The sequence below is a fragment of the Citrus clementina genome, unplaced genomic scaffold (genome assembly GCF_000493195.1).
Source record: "Citrus clementina cultivar Clemenules unplaced genomic scaffold, Citrus_clementina_v1.0 scaffold_2, whole genome shotgun sequence".
NCBI classification, from domain to species: domain Eukaryota; kingdom Viridiplantae; phylum Streptophyta; class Magnoliopsida; order Sapindales; family Rutaceae; genus Citrus; species Citrus x clementina.
The window spans coordinates 24,766,641-24,793,183 of NW_006262688.1; the positions used below are offsets into that span (position 1 = coordinate 24,766,641).

Sequence of the window (26,543 nt, forward strand, 5' to 3'; positions counted from 1 at the left end):
GCCAGTGTCTAACAACCTCAAAGCTACCCCAAAGTCGGTGACCAAAGTTACTCCAAAGTCAGTGACCAATGACCCCACTGTTTGTCCAAAACCTGACAAAAGCATTAACACACCTCCCCTGCCATCCCCTGCATAGAATCCACCCCCAGTAGATTGTGAAGCTACTTCAAAAATCACCCCAAGAAGATCTCTAAGATTAACTCCTTCAAAGAGAAGTGGATAGTCGAAAGTCTCCTACAAATGCCGTGGTATATTTGTATGAACAGAAACAAACAACAAAGGAACCCGTTGTTGTAAAACCAGTGACAGCAAGGAGACTTGTTTTGAGAAAGAATACATGTGGAGTTGTGAAAGCAATAAAAGAGAACAAAAGTTCACATATGAACGTCTTTTCTTTGATGATTAAGAGCTCCCTGCCATAGTCGATTATGATTGCCCATGATTTGAAGACTTTTGGTGTCTACTGGGAGAGTAGATTAGACAAGCAGATTTGCAATGAAGTGATTGAGTTTACAGAGCTCTCAAATTCTGTTTTGGAGATATGGATCAAGTAAGAAATAAAAAAACTTGATTTATGTTTTTACTATGTTTTTTGATTTTGCAAACTGTCATTAATTTATTTCTTATATTCATGTCATGAAAGTTTCTTTTCTTAATAGACACTTGTATGAAGAGATCGATGATGGCAGTGGTGTTATTTCAATTCAATTTGGATCCATAGCTAAGTTACAGTCAAGTCAAGCAAGCTACCCAAATAGGTGTTCCTATATTTCAGACTTTTTGGACAAGATTCAAATAGCCCAGATAATTGTGTTCCCATATAACCATGGGTATAGTTTATTTATTTATTGTCTATTTTATTTTTTTAACATAAATTATTTAAATTTATCTTGTAATCTATTTTTTTTAATTGTTTGTTTAGTGGCCACTAGGTGCTAGTAGCAATTGATATAATGAGGCGAAAAATTTATTATCTTGATCCATTAGGTAATAATCCTGATGATGAGTTGAAGTAGATGGTGAATGAGTAAGTTTAATTAGTTTACTTAATTCTTTGTTAATTTTTTATGTTGTAGATTAATTTGCTGAATCTGTTATTTATTATTTATAGTGGAATAACAATGCATCAAGTGAAGAGTAATAAAAAGAAGGTTGTGAAGTGGGTCTCTATGAAGGTATTAATGAAACAAAGTTATGATTTCCATTGTTACTTCATCAGTATATTTGAAATTATTTTTTTTCTTTTTTAGTGTCCAAAACAACCTGGAACCTTTGAATGTGGTTATTATGTGATGAAGTACATTCAAGATATTGTTTGCGATTTGTGCATTCTTGAAAACAATATGAGTTTCTCCATAACTTTTTTATTTTGTCGAAGAATGCATTGTGGAATGAATTTTCTTAAGTGAATTGTGAAGATGGTTAATGTGTGAACAATTTGCTGCTTTATGCTTGAAACTAGCAATATAATTATATCTTGTGCTAGGGATGAGAGGAAGTGTTGTGTATGTTTAGGATAATCACATACACTTTATTTGCCATATTTATTATAGGTAAAAGCTATAACGCTATATATATTTTACTGAATGCATTCAACATGTTTGGAAAGATTGATGCCAATTTTTAGTGTGTTCTACTATGTATTTAAGGCACTTTAGTGTAAACCAAAATGACTGGAGTTGTTACATGTACAAATAGAATGCATATAAATTTCAGTGTTCAATGTTAAAGTATTATTGAGCAATGACTGGAGCTGTTGCATGTACAAATAGAATGCATATAAATATCAATGTTCAGTGTTAAAGTATTATTGAGCAATGACTGGACTTGCTGCATGTAAAAATAGAAGGCATATAAATCCCAGTGCTGAGTGTTAAAAGTAATATTGAGTAAAGCAAAATGATATATTATAAATTATCAGCTTCTTAGACAACTTTGGTAACCGTTGTTTGCTATGGTGACACAATTTATTTGCATGTTGTTCAGTTTTGATGTTAATCATAACAAACTTAAAAATATATGTATTTATTGTGTTGTTTTATTTTAGAACAGATTCTAAAATATATTAATACATTTTGTTGCTTTATTTTTGAAGTTCAAGGGCTGTGATGAGTACACTATGGACGATCTTTCGCAACTTCACGATCAGTGGGTCATGTATGTTGCAAAGTTACTTGTAGCATACAATAATGAGGTAAATTATATTTTTGTTTGTAAATATCAAAGAATTGATTTTTGCAGCATAATACCTAATTAATTCTATATACTGCATTTATGGGTGGGAAAGGCAAAGGTCAAACAGTAGATGTACTGAGGATGATTGTTTCCTGCAAACTGTCATTATGTGTTCATGTAAATATTTGACATGTTTTCAAATAATATTTTAGATATTTGTATTAGTATTTTATTTGATACATATTTAAATGTTAGTAGGAATGTTATATACTTATATTTAATTATTCAAATTCATACTTTAGTTTAATTTGAATAAATTTTGTTTGAATACCATTATTTAATTGGCAAAACTAAAAGAACAATGAAAATAATAGAGTGACAACAATAATGTCAATAATGTCAGCATCTTTTCTTTGAAGCCATTGATGCTAAAAAATGTATCAGCATCATAATATTAGTGATGCTATAGTATTACAAATTGTTGACACTAAAGTATTAGTATCCGTTCATTCTATCATGTCATCTCCACAGTATAAAACAAACTATTGACGTGTAATAATTGTTAGTAAACACTATCACTATAGTGTCATAATATTTGTGATACTATGATGAAAGTAACTTCTAACAAGCAATCATTATCAGTAATTACTAATACCATAGTGTCATAAATCTAGTAATACTATAGTAATAGTAATCATTGACACCACTAACAGGTGTCACTATTTTTCTGACTGCCAGATTACTGACACAATTAACAAGTGTCAGTGAAAGTAATTCATGACACTATTCTAAAGTCAGTAAAGACCATTTTTCTAATAGTGAAGCAAATGAACAAGTGCTTTATTGTATCCTGGGGCAAATAACGTCTTAAGGAAAGCGACATTTGTAATGTGTCTTGAAGTACACATTATTTTGTTCAGTTTACCTATTATTATTATTTTACGCCTACATACAAAGTTGTAAACATATTACTTTACCCAAAAAAGTTCCACCATTATTACTATAATTCTCTGCATTTGCTATTCCTTACAAGTACATACCACCAACAGGAGCTCACTCGCATGGACGAGAATCATCTATTGATGTAAATTATGTGACTCAATATCACTATGAGTTTCTTGGATCATTCTGGGAAGGTCAAGCCTTAGAACTTGCAATAAACATGGGATTGACGGGAAATTTAGTGAGACCTGATTTTTTTAAAATAAAAAGTACTAATTTATATGTATATATAGGCAATTTCTTATGCTAAAATCCTCATTTTCCAAAATCAAACCTGTACATAGCCCTTAGTAAGAAATATCTGCTAAGTAGCAATTCAACATAGTTTTGCTTAAGGCAGCATACATGCATGCATTTTGTTTGAAATAATGGCGTTGGCACGTAAATCAAATCAAGGTTTTAAAAGAATAATTGGAAGGAAAAAAAAATTGTTAGCTTAGTCTAGGGCTAGTGTATATAACTCTTAAATAAGAGTGGATAAATTCAATTCAACCCACGGCCACTAGATCCAACCTTATGGAACCCAAGTCAATTAAATTTAGATAAGTTGATTGGATCAATGTTTTTAACCCGATTAATGATTGACTTGGGTTAAATTACTACTACAAAATGAGTCAATAATGACAGTTTTAAAAGAGATGAGATGACGGGGCCGCGACATTAAAATGAGTATACTTTTTGTGACGGTTCATAAACCGTCATAAAAAATCTATTTATAATGACGGTTAATTTCTTTAACCGTAATTATTGGCCAATCTCCATTAGTTTTTAATGACATTTTTAGTATTAAACCGTCATTAAAAAGTGACATTTAATGACGGTTATTTAGAAAACCATCATTAAATATAACTTTTAATGACGGTTGTTATAACAAAACCGCCATTAAAAGTTAATATTTAATGACGGTTTTAAAAAGGAACAATCATCTTTGTCGGAGAACACTACATTTATGCTGCGTTTACTTTTTGGATTGAAGTGGGAATCCTTGGATTAGAAGTGTGGAGTGGGAGTGAGAGTATGGTATTTACTTAGACTAAATGAAAGTATGGATTGTCAATCAGAATCCTAATTATTTGTTTACTTTGCCTTGGATTGGAAGTAAATTATTTTAAATTATAATTTTATCCTTATGTACATAATTATAATTTGTAATTAAAAAATTAATAAAAAATATATTTGGAAAATAAAATAAATATTTTATTATATTTATAAATTAATAATAATTACTAATATTCTTAATTATGTAAATCATAATTTTTTATTAATTTTAATTTAAATTATGTGAATAAAAATTATTAATAATAGCAACACAAATGAAATATTATTATTGATAATATAATATAAAATTAATATTTTTTTAGAATAAAATATTTATTATTATTAAATAATTAATTAATTAATATTTATTAAAATTAATGTTTAATATTATTAATTTAAATATAATATTTATTTATTTTTATTTTATTAAATTTAATAAAATAAATATGATATAATTATTATTTTTAATAAATATGATATTATTTATTTTATTAAATATGATATTATTTATTTTATTAAATATTATTTATTTATTTATTTATTTTTATAAGGATAAAATGGGAAGAGGGGGGAGTGGATTCCCACTCCCACCTCTCCCCATGGGAGTGGGAATCCCACTCCCCACTCCAAAATTGAGTGGGATCCACGGATTCCCACTCCCACTCTCTCCTTTTTTAAGGTAAGTAAACACTTGAGTGGGAGAAATCCACACTCCACACTCCCACTCCAAAAAGTAAACACTACCTTAATGTCAGTTGTTTTCAAATAACCTTCATCTTTGTTGTTGATTTAAAAAAAAAAAAAATATGGCAATTTTAAAACCATTTCAAGCCCCTATTTTAATTCTAATTTCCTTTCAAGCTCTTTACAATTAACTTTTAACAAATGTTTCATATACAAAAAGATAGCTCTACAAAATGCTTTAACAATAATTAAACTTTAACAATATATACCAGTTAGCTTTCACATCAAAATTCTAACTCTTTAATATCTACTAATGAATCTACTAGCAACCAACAAGATTGGCACAATGGGAGAACCTTTTCTGCCCTAATCATAGATTTGGCAAAACTAGGGAACTGAAGCTCTAGATTGGACTGAACCTTTTCTGCCCTAATCATTGCAGGAGACTTGGGTTCAATGGGAGAACATTTCCCATCAATCACATCCTTATTTTTCTTAGAGCTGCAAATTAAGCACAGAAGTATTCATTTAGTCATAAATCAAATTAATTCAAATAAAGTCAAATCTACAATAAAGTTAAAAAATAAAAAGTGGTCACCAACATCCTAATCTTCCCTCCTCCTAGAATCAGGCTCGACCTGTTCGAATTCATAATTTTTTCTATTAAAACAATTTAGCAGCTCAAGAATAAAATATGACAGTCAGTAGCAAAAGTAAAATGAGAATAATATTGTTTGAGGTGAAGAACAATAAAGGCAGCTTACGGTTATAGGAACAGGGGTGATTCATCATGACAGAAGGTTTTGCTCACGGAGCTATCTTTTTTATTAGAGATTACAATCCGGAACAGAATGAGGATAATGAATTTGCAAGATTGATTTTTCAGGTGGACTCTTCTTGAACTTTAATATAATCAAACAAATTTGTACTAAGACTTTTAAGGTTTTGAAGAATAGTCCATGGGTAATTGCTCTGGCCACTCAATATCATTCAAAACTTGTGAAATTGAAGTGAAATCATTTCAGCTTTCACAATAATTAATGTTCCCAAAAGACAAATCAATATATTTTTATTTGGCTGCATAATAATTTATCAACACATCATCTATATGTTGTACATTTTTTTTTTTCAAATTCAAAGATTTATAAGTTGAGAAAGCACTTTAAATAAAAGAGCTAGAGGATACTCAAAACCCCATAGAATACCATCTTTATCTCACCTCCCCTAGCTTGTATCTCTAAAAAATACTAGTCTAATTGTATCTGCAAATTAAATTCCTCATAGGCAGCCCTGCATTATAGCATGTAGAGAACAATGTTAACACACTACTTTTTTTCTTTTTTTTTTTTCAATCAAAGAAGCCTACTACAAGCAAAATAGTTGAGTATTATAATAATCAACATGGACATATTTTGCTACTCAACCTTTTATTAAACTTCCAAGTAATATTGACCAACCTCAAGTAATCATCCAAATCCTTGTACTTGATAACCTCAAAAATTTTTCCCATTCGCTCCTCCATCTTTGAATCTTACCCATTGTTCATTTTCACTATATATATAAATCATCTACAATTTTATTAGCTACAAATACAGTGCATATGCTCAATTTAAATCATCGATCCTATTACATTTAAGATGTTTAAACAAATTTTCTGCATTATCTACTTAGATTTGTGTACAAACCTAGCAATTTCCTTGATAGAAGCAAACTAAGAATAATTGTAAGAAAACTGTAAAATATTAAAGACCAAGGATCCAGTAAAGTCATCCAAATTGACTATATGATCAACAAAAATGCAAGACCCAATGCAAGACCCAAAAAATGGGTAGTTGACATCAAATTAATTTTCAACAGAATGCTACCACCACAAAATTAAATCCAACCCCTAAATACAAGAAATCAAATTAACAAAGCCATACCCAACTCCGGCAGAGACTGTGTCAGGTATCATCGAATGGACCCGCAGCTCGCGCTTTACGCATCTCCGATCAAATCAACAAAAGCCTACAGAAATTAGATGATTAGATAAAGGAAATTACAAATTGTGAGGAAACTAGTTTAGGAAAAATGAAAGAGGGAAATCGCATTTGAAAAGATTTAAACAATTTCCCCACTTACCTCTAAACAAGAAAAATCCAAAATTTTTACCCCCCACCCCACCCCCCCCCCCCCCCCCCCCGTGGGAGCTGTCACACTCCCCCCCTCCTCCCCCCCCCCCACCCCCCACCCCCCCCCCCCCGCGAAAAGAAAAAAGAGATCACGCAAGGGGTACCCAATTGAAACAAAGTTGAAAACAATAATTTGCATACCTTAAATGAAAAGAAAAAAAAAAAAAGAACAGGTAGTTACTAATAATTTTGATTTTTATAGAACAAACCCATCAACAATTAAGGCTCAAAATTGACAAAAAATTAAATTCATAATTCAAAACCCCCTGCAAATTGACAAGCACTAGAATACCCAAATCAAAACGCACCCACAAAACAAAAAATTTTACCAGAAATCTGTGAAGATTTACCAAGTGTAGAAGCAACAGCAACAGAGCTATGGCTTTTCAGGCAACTACGCCATTATTCTCACTGAAGGTAGCAACAAAAGCTACGGAAATTGAAACTCTGGTGCGACAGCAACAATGGATACGATTCAAATGAAAACTCCAAAATAATAGCGGCTAGGGTTTTGATCGTTTTCAACAATAGCAACTAGGTCAAGTGAAAAAGACGTTGACAAGGGATAGCACTAGCGATATAGGTGTCGACAACGTAAGAACGACAATAAATTCGGCCTTGGGTATCTGGTTGTTGGAGATCGATTTCGATGAGTTCGAAGAGTCGAGAGTGGTAAGTTTGTAAACACTCGGAGAAAATTTTGAGTTCATAAATGCTAAACTCTCAAAACTCACCGTTTGGAGACTAAATATAATTTTGTAGCTGTGACTTTTAATGACGCTTTTATTTAAAAAATTCATTAAAAGTAATAGATGTTTTAATGACGGTTGTTAAATAAAACCGTCATTAAAAGTAATAGTTGAATATTTAATGACAGTTATATAATAAAACTGTCATGATAAATTTTGAATTTTTAATGACCGTTTTTATAAATAACGGTCATTAAAAATAAGATTGACATTTAGTGACGGTTATATAATAGAACTGTTATTAAAAGTTTAAAATTTACAATGATTGATTTTATAAATAATCGTCATTAAAAGTAATACTATACATTTAATAACGGTTATATAACAAAACCGTCATTGTAAATTTTTAACTTTTAATGACTATTTTTATAAATAACCGTCATTAAAAATAAAAATATATTTTAACATAATATTTAATGACGGTTCTATCATTATAAATGTTAGATATTATGACGGTTTTTCTAAGAACCGTCATCAAATATTTTTAATGACGGTTATTAAAAATAACGGTCATAACATATGGGTCATTATTTGGCATTTTTGTAGTTGTGGATGCATGTTAACGAACCCATATAATCTAACCTAACTCAAGAATAATAAAAATTAAAAAAAAAATTAATATCAACTATCAACCTTCCTTTTTATTTTTTACAAAAGAGATCTTTTCAATTTCTCTTTGTTAAACTTGATATTGATTGAATTCTAAAGATTCATAATTCAAAAATCAAGCCCGCATTTTCCCCATAAGCAAGTTGATAGATTTTCAAACAATACGATATATATATATATATATACACACAAAATCTTTATTTTTGTTGCTTTGTTTATTAACAAATTGTGGGGTAAAATGAAGACATTTAATGTTATAATAAAGAATTAATTTATCTTTTTCCTATCTGAATTAATTTTAAGTACCAAATAGTTTTTTAATCTTTTCCTATGTTTGAATTTTTGAATTTTTAATTTTAATTAACCCGATCAACCCAATCCGATGACTTAAGGGTTGGATTGGATTGAGCATATTTATTTGGTTGAGTCGAGTTGATTTTTTCTCAACTCAATCAGTAGTGGGTTAGGTTAGATTTTCACAACTCGAGCCAATTGAAACCATTTTTGATTTATTTATAAAATTATAAATTTTAATATATAATATGGAAAAATATACTTTATTAGAGTCTATACTTTTTTCATTTTTTAACTCATCTCTAGCTTTAGTATGGTCAGAGATCTCTGATTGGACAAACATGTGGCCAATATATATCCCATTTTTGCTTTACTTATGTATTCAATCTGATAACATTTTTTCAAATTGTTAAATAATAATGACAATCCTGAAGATGCTATATTTTATTCATATACAAGGCACATCAATGGCTTTGCTGCAAAATTGGATGATGCTGTAGCAGCTGAGATGGCAAGTAAGAAACTGAAATAGGGATCCTCTGTATATGTTTTTTGCTTTTTTCTGATCTTTCTTTATGAGTAAATGGGCTTGGTTCTTTGAATGATGCAGAACACCCAAAAGTTGTTTCAGTTTTTCTGAGCAAGGAGAAGAAACTACACACAACTCATTCCTGGGAATTTCTTGGACTCGAGCAGAATGGCAGGATTCCACCAAACTCGATCTGGGAAAAGGCAAGATATGGTGAAGATATAATAATTGGAAACCTTGACACTGGTGAGATCTTCATCCTTGTATTATGACAAGGAAATTACTTGAAACTTTTGTTCTCTGCTTTGAAAATGTCATAATAATAAGTATCACATTATTTCAATGGGATAGTTCCTTATATGCCAGGTGTCTGGCGAGAATCGAAAAGCTTTGGTGATGAAGGTTTTGGACCGATTCCATCCAAGTGGAAAGGAATTTGTCAAAATGACAAAGATGCTCGTTTTCACTGCAACAGGTTCCTCAAATCTCTAAGCTTTTGATTATGCTTTTCTTGTAAAACTTTTTGCACCTCCATTGAATCCTCCATCTTCGATGCACCGGATTTTCTTGTAAAGCTCAAGTAATGTTGGTATTTCCACTGAAGGAGAAGCTAGTTGGAGCAAGATACTTCAACCAAGACTATCCAGTTCATAAAGGACCACTCAACTCTTCCTTTTTTTCTGCGCGTGACAAAAATGGACATGGATCACACACATTATCGAGAGCTGGTGGTAATTTTGTAGCTGGGGCAAGTGTTTTTGGCTTTGGCAAAGGGACAGCAAAAGGAGGATCACCAAAAGCTAGAGTGGCTGGTTACAAAGTGTGCTGCGATGGAATGGGTGGATGTTATGATTGCGATATAATTGCAGCCTTTGATATGGCCATTCGTGATGGCGTAGATGTGTTGTCCGTTTCATTAGGTTCAGCGCCCAACATTTTTCGGAGACGGAGTTGCAATTGGCTCTTTTCATGCTGTTCAACATGGCATTGTGGTTGTTTGCTCAGATGGTAATGAAGGTCTTGTGGACGTTACTCTGCAAAATGCAGCGCCGTGGCAAATCGTAGTTGGGGCTAGCACAATGGATAGAGATTTCTCTAATTATGTTGTCCTTTGCAATAACAAACGCTTTAAGGTCAACACATTTTTGTTCCCTTGCTTTTAATGTTTTTCCTGCTAGAAATCCTTTAAGCATATGCGCTTATTTATCAGTAACATACATTTAATTATGAAGGGACAAAGCTTATCAGCGAAAGGGCGAAAGGCCTTCCGAGTGACAAGCTCTTCACTTTTATCAGTGCCAAAGATGCTAAACAAGCTAATGCATCAATAGAAAATGCATAAGACTAAAATATTTTTCTTTTCATATTACATTTCTAATTTCACGTGCTAGAAGCTTTGGATGCACTGTGAAATTTGTTCCTATTGAAGCTTGGTATGCAAGAAAGGAACACTAGATCCTAAGAAGGTAAAAGGGAAGATCTTGGTTTGCCTTAATGTAAGAAGTGTAGACGAGGGACTACAGGCAGCCTTAGCTGGTGCTGCTGGCATTGTTCTTGTCAATTTACCGGAATTTGGCAATGACCATACGACTGATCGTCATGTCCTTCCTGCTTCAGTTATATTCAACTTCAATGATGGTGTTTCTTTACTTAGTTATATCAAATCAATCAATTAAGATTACAAGCTTACCTTACATTTCCATTTCATCAGCTGCCAGGAAATTAATTAGTATTATAACTTGTTCTTCACTTTTACCAGGCATCCCGTTGGTTACATTAAACGTCCAACCACTTAATTTGGAGCAAAGCCAGCTCCATTTATGGCTGCTTTATCATCGAAAAGGCCAATCCACATTACCCCAGAGATTCTCAAGGTACTTTAAAATGGCAACTCAATTTGATATCTTTCATCTTTTATGCTATCAGAATTGAATAATTAGCTATTATACTTTTATTTTCAGGCTGATATCACTGCACCAGGAGAGAATATCATAGCTGCCTATACTGAAGCAGAAGCCCAACACACCTAAATTACGATAAGCGCCGGATTCCATTCAACTCTATATCAGGAACTTCAATGTCAGGTCCTTATATTTCTGGTATTGCTGGCCTGCTCAAGATCCTCCATCCTGATTGGAGTCCTGCAGCAGTTCAATCAGCCATCATGACCACAGGTGTACGGAACGAGTCCTTGAAATGTTTAGTGTTTCGGTTTTGATCTTTTCTTTGTCCTTGTATTTCACAGCAACAACACAGGATAACAAGAAGCAACATATTTTGGATGCTTCATTTACTGAAGCAACACCCTTCAGTTATGCAGCAGGCCATGTGCAACCAAACCTCGCAATGGATCCTGGATTGGTTTATTACTTAACGGTTAACGATTATTTGAATTTTCTTTGTGCACTGGGATACAACAAAAATGTAATTTCATTGTTCTCAACAAACTGCACTTACACATGCCCCATGAATGCTATTATTCTGGTCAACTTCAACTACCCTTCAATCACAGTGACGTGAAGAGTCAAGAATGTTGGCTCTCCGGGAACTTACCAAGCTCGCGTAAAAACTCCGCAAGGAGTCTCAGTGACTATTGCACCAAAAAGCTTGAAATTTATAAATGTTGGAGAGGAGAAAAGCTTCAAGGTCAACATTAAAGCTAAGAATGCAAGTGTTACTAAGGATTATGTATTTGGAGAGTTGATATGGTGAGATGAGAAACAACACCAAGTGAGGAGTCCTATAGTGGTGAAGGCAGTGCAATGAAAAACTTAAAATTTCCCTTCAGCTAACCTTAAATATTTGATTGAATAAGCCTTCATTGTCTTTTTGATAACGATGGCCTATAAATAATATCGCCGATATCACTATGTTTTATTTTCATAATTTGGCCAATGATACTGTTGTATATGCTAATCAATTACCAGTAATAACTTTTAGCATTTAACATTGCCAACTTTGTTAAGATACATTGCCCACCAAATGTGGAATTCGAACAGTCACAACACATGAACCACATGCAGCCACATGAGTCACGTACCAACATAGAAAAAATCAGCACACCAATTCAATCCCACATTAACAAGGCAAGCAGCAAACCATTGGAAACAAATATGGCAATCCGTATTGCTCTTGCCAAAGGCTTGCAACAATCATCTCACACAATCCCGTGACATACAAACTCACCAAAGAAAGATGGCCAACTATTATTCAAGTCCATATTTTCTTCATAACTTAGCCAACGGCTAGTCAACGACTAAGTTTAGAATTAATCCCATAATATCTGTAAAATGTTTCTTCCATATATAATTCCTTTATTGGTGTATAAATACCCGATCTTGTTCCTTAAGAAAGGAAGTCAATAAAACTTTTAAGCTTTTTCGATACTCTTGAATTTTAGCATGGTATCAGAGCTTATGGCTTCTTCATCCAATCTCCAAACCGAGGCCAAACTCTCCCTGCAAACTATCCACCAATGTGCCAATCTAATATCTATCAAACTCTCCAGCAACAACTATCTCTTATGGAGGTCCCAAGTCCTTCCCTTGATCAGTAACCTAGGACTCAACAATCACATCCCTGATGACTCACCACCCCAAACAATTTTCAGTAATGGAAAGTCTATCACCAACCTTGACTTTGCAGTTTGGGCACACAATGATGGGTTGCTTCTTACCTGGTTACGTGGAATGATGATGGAAGACGTCCATACTCTAGTAGTTGGAGGACAAACAGTAAAAGAAGTTTGGCTCTCCATTGAGGAAAACATGCTTCCAGCCACCAAGGAGCAAGAGTCTTGGCTTAAAGACAATCTCTTCTCCTTAAAGAAAGGCTCCTTGAAGCTTGATGACTTCTTGAACAAATTCAGAGGACTGTGTGACAGTCTTGCTGCCATTAGAAAGCCCTTGACTGACGATGACAAAGTCTTTCAATTGGCACGGGCACTAGGACCCAAGTATGCCAACTTCAAAACGACTATGCTAACCAAGCCATCTTATCCAAGTTTGAAACTATTCCTGTCAGCCTAACAAAATCATGAGCAGACTGTGATCGCTCAGAAAAATGATGGCAAAGAAGCGGATCCACAGCAAGCTTTCTTTGGCCAACGTGGACGTGGGAAAAGTTTTCGAGGACGAGGACAATTAGGATGTGGCTTCAACAACAACCTTTGTGGAAGAGGAAATTATCCCTCTAACAATAGGCACAACAACATGAATCAATCTTTCAATATGAATCAATCACCCTCTAACAACTCTCTGCCGCAACCAAGGTTAAAAAATAATGGCCCAAATCGGCCACCTGCACCAAAACACTATAATACAGATCATATTGATCAGCGAAAACACAATTCCAAATCAGGTATAATCTGTCAAATTTGTGGTAAAACTAACCACAGTATTGCAATTTGTAGGCACAAGTATGACTACTTTACCCCTGAAGAGGAAGCACAGCAAGCCTTTGCGGCCATGAATCTACAAGACGAGAATGACCCACAACTTTATGCTGATTCAGGTGCTATTGCCCACATGGTAAATAGCACTGGTAAGTTAAAGAAATTTATACCTTATGGAGGTTCTGATAAGATTTTTGTACGGAATGGCCAAAGCTTACATATTTCTCATATCGGTGATACCACACATGAGAAATTAAACTTAAAAGATATTTTGGTTGTTCCCAAACTTAAAAAGAACCTCTTGTCTGTAAGCAAACTTGTGGATGATATAAATTGTTCTGTGGAATTTAACTCTCTTGGTTTTGTTGTAAAGAGCAAGGAGAACCAGGTATTGGCTCAGGAAACTAGGCACGGGGACTTGTACGTGCTCAATGAAAGAGGAAATTTAGCATTTCAAACAATAAGAAGAAACCCAAAAAAACCAAGACTTGTCGCATAAGAGACTTGGCCATCCAAGTTGTAATACCCCAAATCTCCTAAGGGTATTTAAGTCTTTTTAATTTTTAGTGATCCATTTTACCCTAGTATAAATAGAACAAGATGTCATTTCCATTATGAGAGAGGAAGAAGGAGAGATCGGTTAAAAAAAAACAAAAGAAAGGGAAAAAAAGAGAGAGAGGGAGGGATGGAGAGAAAAGAAAAGAAAAAGAGAAGAAGAAAGACTTCTTCTTTGTTCTGCCATGAGTAACACATGAGATCAAGTTGCATAATTTAAATTGTGTATTGTTGAGAGAAGATTTGGATTTGGAGGTAAGTCTTAATTCTTGATTTTTATCAATTTGTTGTGGAGAAGCATGATTGCAATAGAAGTAGAAACCTAAGATTTACAGAAATATGCTGACAGTGAATTATTACGAAAATAATAGTAATTTGTACAAATTGATTTTGATTCAGAATTTTGTATATATTAAACTAGACATTGTCTATAATGTTTTCAAACTTATTTCAAGTTAATCGGATAAGATTTCAATTAATTACGATTTTTCAAACTCAAGTCTAAAAAACTGGAAATTTCTGATTTCAGTGAATTACGAAATTATTTATACCATAGCTAGACTTCTTAAAAAATTATGAAATTTGGATAAATGATTTTTATATATGTCTAGTATGATTCTGTAAATTTTCATGATTTTATGATAAGCCAATAAATTGTTTTGTATTTTTAAAACAAATATGTTCAAAACAGAAAACTGTTTGACAATATTGATGATGTTTGAAACGTAAATTACTTTCAATAGTTTTTGAATGAATTTAGTTATGAAATTTTTATCAATGAACTTTCAATATATCAGTATATGTTCTGTAAAATTTGATGTTTTTTCAATGGGGAATAATTTATTAAAAATCAAAGAACATGAACTGTGCTGTTTTGAGGGCTGATAATGAGGACACTTGAGGTTGAGATTAGGAGCTGTTTAAAATGAGATATTTGAGGACATTAGAATTTATGATTGGGATTTTGTTTAAGGTTAAAGATTATATTGATAAGGATATTTTTATGATGATTATACGATGTGGGTGAGCTCGTTGGTTTGTTCTTGAGGTATTGAATTGATTGCTGCGGATCGAGGTAAGTAGATTCATGCATGATGTGCTTTATAATAAATGCAATTTATGTTATAAGAATTAGGTTTAAATGGAAATTTTTACAAAACTTATTTCTAAAATATTTAAATGAAATTTTCAAAGTAAAAACTTTTTTAAATGAATTTATATAAATGTATTTTAAAATGAATTTTTCTTAAGAAACTAGTTTTCTTAAACAAAATGTTTTCTTAAAGAATTTTTTAAAAGAATTAAATGATCAAAGAAAGGTTCTTAAATGTTTTAGAAGACTTAAAATGCTATTTATGAAAGGATGTAAGGTGGATTCAAAAATGTTTTGGCTCATCGTCCGTAGTAATGTATAGGATGCTAATGTTATGATGTTATGTAATGCTATGGCCAGCTTGCTGGTATGATGATGATCTTGTGCACAAGGATGTTATGAACAATGTGGGGTATAGTACCCTGAATGAGGAACAATGCGGGGTATAACACCTTAAATGATGAATGATGAATGATGATGACTACGAGGCATGAGCTACCAATGTTTACGTTTTAATGTTTTTATGAATGTTTTAATGTTTTTATATGAATCCACCCTTTATGCTAAATGAAGATGTTGTTATAAAATGTTTAAAGGTATATGACAAAGGTTTTCAAATATTGTGCATGGATTTGCTTACCGAGTTGACGGCTCACCCCTCGTCTCCAATATTTTGCAGATTGATTAGAGATGTGGCTTGGGTTCTTAGATAGAGAATTTTTCTTAGTGGATCTTTAAAATTGCTTTAAAGATTAAATTTGGCTAGACTTCCTATTTTGGATTAGAGACTTTTCTTTGGAGACCTTATTTCATATATTTTATGTAAGGATTCAGTTGGAGTATGAATAATAATTGTCTATCTTGAGATTTATTGATAAGAATAAAAGATGTGAGGTTTTCATTCCAATTTTATCCTTGTGTTTTCATGGGTAATTTTTGGGGTGTTACACAAGTCCTAAAATATTACAAGTCTTGCGCGCTAATGGGACTATCAGTATAACTGATTTGACTAAGAACACTAGTATTTGTGTTTCATGCCAATTAGGCAAAAACTATAAACTCCCATTCAATTTATCTAATAAAATTTCTAATTTTCCTCTTGATAAAATTCATTGTGACTTATGGGGCCCTACTCCAATTGCTTCTAATCAAGGTTTTCGTTACTATGTATTGTTTGTGGATGATTGTATACGTTATTGTTGGTTATTTCCCTTAAAATCAAAATCTGATTTTTTTGAGTGTTTTCTTAAATTCCAAAAACAGGTGGAAAATCAAATGGAACACAAGATCAAAATTTTTCAAAGTGATGGCGGAGGAGAATTTAGCTCTATCATTTTCCAACAACATCTTCAACAGTCTGGAATCATCAAACAAACTTCATGTCCTTATACTCCTCAACAAAATGGAGTTGCCGAAAGAAAACATAGACATATAATGGAGACTGCCCTTACTATGTTATTTGAATCTTCGTTACCATTAAATATTGGGTTGAGGCTGTTTTAACAGCTGTATATCTTATTAATAAATTGCCACAAACAATTATTAATATGCACACACCTCATGAGTTACTTTTCAAGGAAACTCCTAGTTACAATGAAATTAAAGTTTCTGGTTGCCGTTGTTTTCGCTCTCTGAGGGATTACAATAAAACTAAGTTTGACAAAAAAACTCTTCCTTGTATTTTTATTGGTTACAGCCCCACTCACAAGGGATGCCGTTGTCTTTTTCCACAAAACAATCAAATTTAAATTTTTCTCGTCATGTAACCTTTGATGAATTATGCTTTCCTTATCAAAATCTAAAAGATTCTTCTCTGTGCAGAATGCTTGTAGTGTTCCCACTACTCCAAATGTGTCACAATGGCTCCTAACAATTTTGACGGAGTACTTCAACAACACTTCTCTTGGGCACACTAAAGTTGCTAATCCAAACTACACTGCCACAAATGAACCGTTGTCTCCCACTCCAAACAAAGTTGTAATAATTGAAGACTTTCATGAACCTCCCACCTCTTTACCCGAAAGTCCCTTTACAAATTCACCTCAAAAGAGCCCCTCATCCAATAATAAGACTGCTGGTTCTGCCGATAATACATCAGAACAAACTTTAGATAATGACCACCGTGCCCTATCTGCCTTAAATGATCTCTCAGGAAAGTTGTTTGTTGAACTAAACATCTCTCCTGTCAAAACAACAGAGTCTCTAAATACGCATCATATGCTGACATGCAACAAGCTCAAACAAAATCCTACCTTAGCTCTACAAACCGATCATGCCACAATGACCGAACCAAAAACATTAAAATCTGCTCTTAAACATCCTCTATGGCTACAAGCGATGGCCGAAGAACTTGCTGCCCTCCGTCAAAATAAGACATGGACCTTAGTTCCTCGACCTCATGATGCTAATATCATTGGTTTGAAGTGGGTTTATAAAACTAAGTATAGAGAAGATGGTACAATAGATCAGTTAAAAGCCCGTTTAGTTGCGAAGGGGTACACACAAGTTCCTGGCATTGACTTCGACGAGACTTTCAGCCTCGTCATTAAGCCAACTACCATACAGCTTGTCTTAGCCCTCGCAACTAGTTCTAAATGTCTTATCAAACAGCTGGATGTCTGAAATGCCTTCCTTCATGGTCAATTAAAAGAAATTGCCTACATGGAGCAACCACCTGACTTTACGGATCAAAATCTTCCCGACTATGTTTGCTTACTCCACAAGTCCTTATATGGACTCAAACAAGCACCACATGCTTGGTTTGAGTGTTTATCATTAGCACTTCTAGAGCTTGGTTTTACAAGTTGCAAAGTTGATCATTCTCTCTTTATTTTTCATGTTAATGATATTTTTATTTTGCTGTTGGTGTATATAGATGATGTTATTATTATAGGAGATAATCCCGATAGAATTCAATCCATCATCAGCCATCTCAACACTCAGTTTGCATTAAAAGACTTAAGCTTATTGAGCTATTTTTTAGGAATCGAGATTCAACGCTTTCCAGAAAACATTTTTCAGTCACAAGCCAAATACACTCGTGACTTATTAACCAAGGCTGCTTTATTAGATTGCACCCCTAATCGGACCCCAATGGCTGTCAAAACCCAACCATGTGATGACGATCAAGAACCCATACATGCCACATACTACCGTACCCTTGTTGGCAGTCTACAATATCTCACATTCACCAGACCTGACATCACTCATGCTGTCAATAAAGTTTGTCAACACTTCTAGAGCCCTACTAAACAAGACCTCAAGGCTGTTACAAGAATTTTGTGCTATCTCAAAGGCACCCTCGACTTTGGACTTCGATTCCTATAACAAAGCTCCAATCAATTGTATGCCTTTTCGGACTCTGATTGGGCTGGTTGCCTTGAAATAAGACGTAGCACGACTGACTTTTGTGTTTACCTTGGGGTGAATTTAATCTCATGGTGTAGCAAGAAACAAAGCACTATTGCATGCTCCACTGCTGAAGCAGAATATCAGGCTTTATCTTCCACTACAGCTGAACTAACTTGGATTCTTTCTTTATTGCAGGACATTAGGGTCTCACTATCACACCTTCCTCACCTTCTTTGTGATAACAAGAGCGCCATCTATATGACACGCAACCCAATGTTTCATGCTCGCAGCAAGCATATAGAAATTGGTGTCAATTTTGTTCGTGAAAAAATCTCTCAAGGACTCCTTAAAGCCACGCATGTTCCCTCCTTACAGCAAGTTGCCGATATCTTTACCAAACCATTGAGCAAAGATCTTTTCTTTCTATTTCGACACAAGCTCGGCGTTCACTCTATGGCCCGGTCGATCTTGAGGGGGCTGTTAAGATACATTACCCACCAAATGTGGAATTCGAACAGTCACAACACATGAACCACATGCAGCCACATGAGTCACGTACCAACATGGAAAAAATCAGCACACCAACTCAATCCCACATTAACAAGGCAAGTAGCAAAACATTGGAAACAAATATGACAATCCGTGTTGCTCTTGCCAAAGGCTTGCAACAATCATCTCACACAATCCCGTGACATGCAAACTCACCAAAAAAAGATGGCCAACTATTATTCAAGTCTATATTTTCTTCATAACTTAGCCAACGACTAAGTTTAGAATTAATCCCATAATATCTGTAAAATGTTTCTTCCATATATAATTCCTTTACTGGTGTATAAATACCCGATCTTGTTCCTTAAGAAAGGAAGTCAATAAAACTTTTAAGCTTTTCAATACTCATGAATTTTAGCAAACTTATCACAACATTTTAGTTGAAAGCAATCAAATTAAAAGTAGATTGGAAAGAGCAAGGGCAATGACTTGTTATTAATTGTTGCCTAATGAATTGAGGTAATATAAATATGATTTTTTTTTTTGTACAATGGGGCTCTTCACAACAAAGAGCTAAAACAAAACAAGGCGGGGAAATGCGACCCCATACATATCCTAGACAAGAAATCGAACAGAGCCGGTAGGAGGATTATTAAAACAGTGCATTCCCAGAGGAAGAGAAATCGCAAAATTGGCTAAGAAATTTGCCATTGAATTTGCATCTCGGTAGATGTGATTAATCGAAATGTGCCAATTCCTTCCCATGAGCTCCTTAATTGATTGAACCAACGGTTTGTGCTCATTATTTTGAACCAACTGATTAAAAATCAATTGAACAACACACAAGCTGTCAACTTCAACCTGTAGCCATCGAACCCCACTTTGCCAAGCTATGGTCAGACCTTGATATAAACCCCAAAGTTTCGCTGATGTAACTGAGCATTTGCCAATATTCATTAAGAATCTGCCAACCCATTTTCCGTTGCAGTCCCGAATAATCCCACCAGCACCGGCATCTCCATTGCATTTACAAGCACCATCCGTATTCAATTTACAGCACGGCTAAACTGGGGGATGCCAACCAATTAATTTTTCCACCTTGTGCTCTTTAACGAACATTCCTGAAGTGTTAATCTGTTGTATCTCTTTAGCTCGTATCAAGATATCCTTGTTGGATCAAGACCAGTAAATAAACCAATCTCAATCCCCCCAAGACCCACTCGACTTTAGCTTTAATCAAAGAACAAATCAAGATCAACCAATGCTACGTAGAACAATCTTAGCAAGAACCACAAATATCAAAGAAAGTAAAAACAGAGGAACAATCAACACAAATGAGTTAAGTGGTTCAGCCACTAAGTGACCTACATCCAATGTGAAAGAGAGAAAGAAATCTTTACTAATTCGGTGTTTACAAGATACAAGATCTTTAAGAAGCTATCACCCTCTTAATCGACACAATAATGAAGCAAGGACAGCTTATATACACGCCTGAATTACCCTAGCAACCACCCCCAGAAACCAGCTCACCAGACCTGGGTTTGTTGCTAACAAAACCTAGAAATTTCCCGCTGATCTTAACAGCATTAACAGCCTTTTAAACTGGTTTCAACACACGTGTAAAAGCTCCATCCAAAACGCAGCCCTCTTCAGTCGTTTAAAGTAAGTAAAGCATGTGCAACATCACGTGCTTAACTTATTCATTTGGCTGATGCTCCAGGCTTGTCATACGTCTCATTTGTGATACGAAACTGACATATCATCTAGTCCTGAAACTCAAGACTGATATGTCGTTCTCAACTACAAACTCCAGATTGGCAGTTCACTTCTCAACAATCCTGATACATGATATCATTAGAAGTGGAGAAATGATTAAATTGGAACTGGTTGCGCCAATACCACAGTCTCCAAATCACCACCCCAAAGACACAAGGCCACTCCAGACCCCTCTCTAAATTCCAAGTACTTTTCAAATTCTGGACAATCCATTCTCGAAGGCTTAAGGAGTAAAACTGTTGACGATAAGCCACTGGGATGAATAGATTCCATAGTCGTTTAGCAATGAAGCAGTCACGCAGCACATGTATAGTTATTTCTATGTCAGCTCCACATCTATTAATTGTACTCAATTGGAATGCGACGCCTCGCAATCTCTAACTTTGTTTTGAGTCTGTCATGCATAACCAGCCACAGAAAAGTTCGAATAGCTTGACGGCCGCGCCACTTCCAAACTAACTTCCAAGCTGAATCATCGATACCATGTTGGCTTGCAGAAAGGTCTTCATATGCTGACTTAACAGAGAACTGCCCTTTTCTTGACGCAGCCCAAAAAAATTGATCATCACCTTTATTCTCTGCCGGTGGCTGAACTGCTGCAATTTTTAAAATAATGTGGTTAGGAAGAAGGTTACCAAAAGTGTCCCACTTCCAGTTGCCATTGTCCTCCGTAAAATCACAGACAAACTTAGATATTAAGTCTGGAATGGGTACTGTAGCAAAGCACAACAAAGGTTTATTTTTCGTAGCCCAACAATCCCACTAGAACTTAACTTTCCTGCCATTGCCAATACACCAACGGATCCCCCGTAAGGTATCACACTAGAAGCTTCCAATCGACCTCCACAAGTGTGAGCCATACCGTGTGGGCAAGATCGGAGGAATATTCAAAACATCCACTCCATATTTAGTGCAGAGGACTTGAGCCCAAAGGCTATCAGGAGAAGAAATCAGCCCCCATGCAAGTTTCATTAATGGGGCTTTATTCATCACATCTAAATTTTTGAAACCTAGGCCACCACAAGCTTTTGGTTGACAAATCTTCTCCCAACTGACAAGACTTAGCTTACGTTGGGTAGCAGAACTACTACAGATAAAACTTTTACAAGCTTGGTCAATTTTATTCTTGACTCTCGAGGGTAAGTTTGAAGTTTGCATGGCATATATAGGAACAACTTGGATCACAGAATGGGCCAGGGTTACTCTACCTGCAAGGGAGAAATGAAGCGCATTCCAGCCCGACAGCCTCTTGTCCACCTTCTCAATAATATCTTGATAGGTCTTTTTGGTGACGCGTGAATGGAGGAGGGGCATGCCTAGGTACCTGCCAAGGTCTTTAGATTTAGTGTACTCGAGCAATTTACCAATGCTGTTTGCTTCTTTATGGCTAACATTTTTAGAAAAGAAAACTTGCGTCTTTGTATTATTCACCTTGGCACCAGAGCTATAACAAAAGGAATCAAGGACTGAACTAAGAACCTTAGCTTGGATAGTCGATGCTTCAGCCAATAATAAAAGATCATCCGCGAAAAAGAGGTGAGTAAGGGCAGTGCCATTCCGAGATAGTCACACAGGCTTCCAATCTCCATCATTAACTACTTTACGGATGCCATGACTAAGCCTTTCAATGCATAACACAAAAATATAGGGAGAAATTGGATTACCCTGCCTTATACCTCTAGTAGGAGCAAAATCATCCGTGACCTCACCGTTCCACAATACATTCATACTCACAATGGTGATGCAAGCCATTATGAGTCGAATGAGATCCATAGGGAGCCCCACCTCCAACAGAGTTCGTGGATAAAATTCCAGCTAAGTTGGTCATAGGCTTTCTCAAGGTCCACTTTAATTGCCATATATCCTCGCCGACCCGTCTTCTTCCTCATTGAGTGGATCACTTCCTGAGCAGCAATAATTTTCTCAATTATGTGACGTCCAGGTACAAAACTCGTCTGGTGAGGGCCAATAAGGTGTGTTACAATATTCTGCAATCTGTTTGCCACCATTTTGGTCACAGTTTTATAAACAACTGTGCAAAGGCTTATGGGTCGATTAATTCTTAAACTGATCAGGCTGTCATTCTTTGGGATAAGCACTAACAGGGTTCTGTTAATCTCTGTTGGGATGTGCTTGGTGGCAAAAATATTCTTGATGAATCTACAAAAGGAATCACCAACAATGGACCATTGAGACTGATAAAAGATCGTGTGCAGGCCATCCACTCCAGGTGCTTTCAAGGGTTTGATCCCGAAGACAGTATGCTTAATTTCTTAATCCTCAATGGGAGCTTGTAGAAGGTGGAGCATTGAAGTATCCAAAGCTGGAAAACATCCCATGAGAAGATATGGATGGCACCTATCTGTTTCTGCAGTGTATAGAGCAGAGAAAAAATTAATAGCATGAGCCTTAATATCATTATTGTCATATAACAACTGACCTAAGTCATTTTTAATAGCAGTAATCTGATTCTTTTTCCTTCTGGTTATGGTTTTTTGATGGAAAAAAGATGTATTGCGATCACCATGACTAATCCATTCTTTCCGAGATTTTTTATACCAAAGTAATTCTTCACGTGACAGAACTTCCTCCAACTCCTTTCGTAACTTCCATTCCAGCCGAATAACACTCTTGGACTCATGCAACTCTAGAGCCTTTTCAATACCGCCAAGCCTTGCTAACCAACATATAAATTTCTAACTGAGCTAAGTCAAACAACTTGGAAACTTATATTTAACATAAAAATACTATTACATATGTCTACAAGTCTTTAAATTGAAACAACTTAAAAATAATACTTGAATAGAAAACATAATACAACAATTATGAGTATTTTAATAAAATCATATCGTGGTGCCTCTCTCTTCGAAGTTCGTCGTCCAACAATCACCTTTGCACTTCACGTTCTCGCATATGCTCAAGTTCTTTATGTAATAATTGAAATTTAACGGACAAACACTCAATCTCCAAGGCCAACTTCTTAACCTCATCTGCTAACAAGTCTATTTTCTCTTAGCTAGGTTTACGATCTTCTGGCCATTGAAAGTTCTTACATCCTCTACAAATCCAAAATTTACGATTTAGATTTTTTGTTGTGCGTGACGTTAACAACTCCATCTGATCACCGCATCCATTACACATTTGCAATGAGCTTCGATTCTCACTTGTGTTGGATGACATTGTTTGTGATTAATAGTCTGTTGGGAAGAAACTGCCCAAAAAAAGGAAACAATTACAGTTAATAATGCCAAAGAAATTACCCAATTCAAATTTTAATTGCAATTACAGTTAGTCAGCCTCAAATCAAACATATAAAGAGCATGAAAAGAAAACTGAAACAGGTGAAGCAAAGGTGTTGCTTTCACTTTCATTTGGTCACAGAACAGACATGTGCATGCTATCATGGATAGGTCATGAACAAAATTTCCAAAATTAATTTCATTCCAAGATCTTTCTTTCATGTACAATTTGTGGCAGTTTACAAGAAAATTTGCTTATGTTTTAAGCTTATAAGCAGTCAGCACCATAACTAAATTTGCTTTTGCTTTAAGTTTACAAGAAAACCAACTCTGTGTTCCTGCTTTCTGGGAAAAGCTAGAGACATTAAGCACCATAACCATACATTTAAGCGCCATAACTGTTTTGGAATATAAAAGAAATAAGAGAAGAAAAAATAACAATCAATTGTATAAACTTTTTTTCAAACCGAAGAGTTCTACTTAGGTGCAACTAAAATCAAAGTTTCGTAGACAAACTGGCCAATGAGTTTCCCAGTAAGATGTTTGTAGTTGTTCTAACTAGTTTATGAAAAAGCTTTAAATTGCAAAAGCTTTTGCCACTCTTTATAGTAAAGAGCTTTGAAGGTATACCAATGCTTGAGAAACGATCCATCAACTTGCCAGAGCAAACAGAGCCAATCATCAAATAACATAGCAAATCTCCAGGTTAGTTTTCAGAGAAGTAACATCTTTACTAACTTAATGATTCATTGATGTAAATGCATCAGAACCAATATGATCATATTTATATCTAGCTACCTAGTTCAATACCACAAGGGTGCAACAATTGGTAAACTAAATAAATCTTTTCCCAATCCATCAACTAAACCAACTTAGATATTGTTGCTTCCTGACAATTATAAATCAATAAATGGCACCAGAATTGCACATTAAATAAAAGAAACTAACACTGAATATCTCATTTCTTCCAGAGCAAAATCTCTCATTTCTTCTAGAGCAAAATCTCATTTTCATCATCATTCATCCTCAACATTAGCAAATTCAAAATCGTATAACTATTGCTGATATATGCTATAAATTTACATCATTAAGCACCCAAATCAAGTGCGAAAGGGAAATCAATTGCGATTTAACACACTTAAATAAAACAAGAATGACAATAGCTATCCAAATTCAGCCGAAAATTAAATAAAATGGGAATGACATTTTATTTCAGCAAAGAATCTTAATAATTTATTTCAACCAAAAATTAAATAAAACGGGAATGATAGCTATGAAAATTTAGCACTTGCAGAGCAATGATATTAAATTTTCATCATAACTGTCCTAACCTAGATCAACCAAATCATCCCCATTTTTCCATAACCTAAAGAAGCAAAAGCGAAGCATTACCTCAGGCTGTGATAACTTTGCCGCTTCATGATTTCAATTAGTTGTCGCGTGATGGCTACAAACGTTGACGGTGACTGTGGCTGTGAGTCGCCCTTTTTTTGAATTTTTCAGCCGCAGATTGTGGTGGATCACGAATGGTTGGACCTCGGTCGAGGAAGGTGTAAAAATAATAGCAAATTGAGCTAAATGATTGTTTGGTTACTGAGAATCTTAGAGAAAATAGATGAACTCTCTGAATATTTCTTTTTCATTAATTGAAGCTATTTGATACAAACTCTGTTTATATACAACTTATTTGCGAGCTGCAACTGATCAAAATGCATTGCATCAAATCATCCTGTCAAATTGTTGAATCATTAACTAAAAGCTAATTAACTAACTAATAGTCACGTGAGCTTTCAACACTGCTTAACAGAATTGGCTGACTCAGCACTGACGTGGCATTGCTGAAGAATCTTAACTGCTGGCTTCCTTTCTCGTTTCAACTCAGCACAATAAGCTTTCTTCACAGCCCTCCTCAAACTCAAGTGACATAACTGCACATTGAGTTTGAGTTTTAGATAATTGAATTGAGAAGAGTTCAATGGCTTAATTAATATGTCAACTATTTGCTCTGCACTAGGAACATATAATATCTTTAAGTCTCCAGCCAAAACCTTGTCTCTGATAAAGTGTAGATCGATTTCTATGTGTTTTGTTCTTGAGTGAAATACTGGATTGTGAGCAAGTTTAGTAGCACTCACATTGTCACACCATATGATTGGCTTTTCATCACAACATATACCAATTTCAAGGAACAATGACTTTAGCCATGTTATTTCAGAAATAGCTGCAGCAAGAGCCCTATATTCACTTTCAGCAGATGACTTAGTAACCACTGATTGTTTCTTTGAAGACCATGAGATTAAATTGTTTCCCAAGTATACACAATAAGCTCCAACTGATCTTCTATCATCAAGATCACTTCCTCAATCAGCATTTGTAAATGTTGTAAGCTTCATGTC

At 34.7% G+C, this 26,543-nt stretch overlaps 1 protein-coding gene and 1 pseudogene across 5 annotated transcripts; one reads left to right on the top strand and one right to left on the bottom strand.

The window, feature by feature from the left end:
* The first annotated feature begins 428 nt into the window (after positions 1-428).
* On the top strand, positions 429-12,017 carry LOC18051736 (annotated as a pseudogene).
* On the bottom strand, positions 5,051-7,798 carry LOC18051735. Of its 5 annotated transcripts, XR_002907032.1 has the most exons (4): positions 7,421-7,798; positions 6,822-6,906; positions 5,502-5,537; positions 5,051-5,400 (listed from the first exon to the last, which is right to left on the bottom strand). XR_002907032.1 is itself a non-coding variant. In XM_006447798.2 (3 exons), the coding sequence occupies exons 1-3, from the start codon at positions 6,419-6,421 to the stop codon at positions 5,184-5,186; spliced, it is 318 nt and encodes a 105-aa protein (XP_006447861.2). In that variant the 5' UTR covers positions 6,422-6,802; the 3' UTR covers positions 5,051-5,183. The 5 variants fall into 5 exon arrangements, 1 of the variants encoding a protein (XP_006447861.2); XR_002907030.1 differs by lacking the exon at positions 5,502-5,537; XR_002907031.1 differs by lacking the exon at positions 5,502-5,537 and having other exon boundaries at positions 7,400-7,798.
* Positions 12,018-26,543: the final 14,526 nt, after the last annotated feature.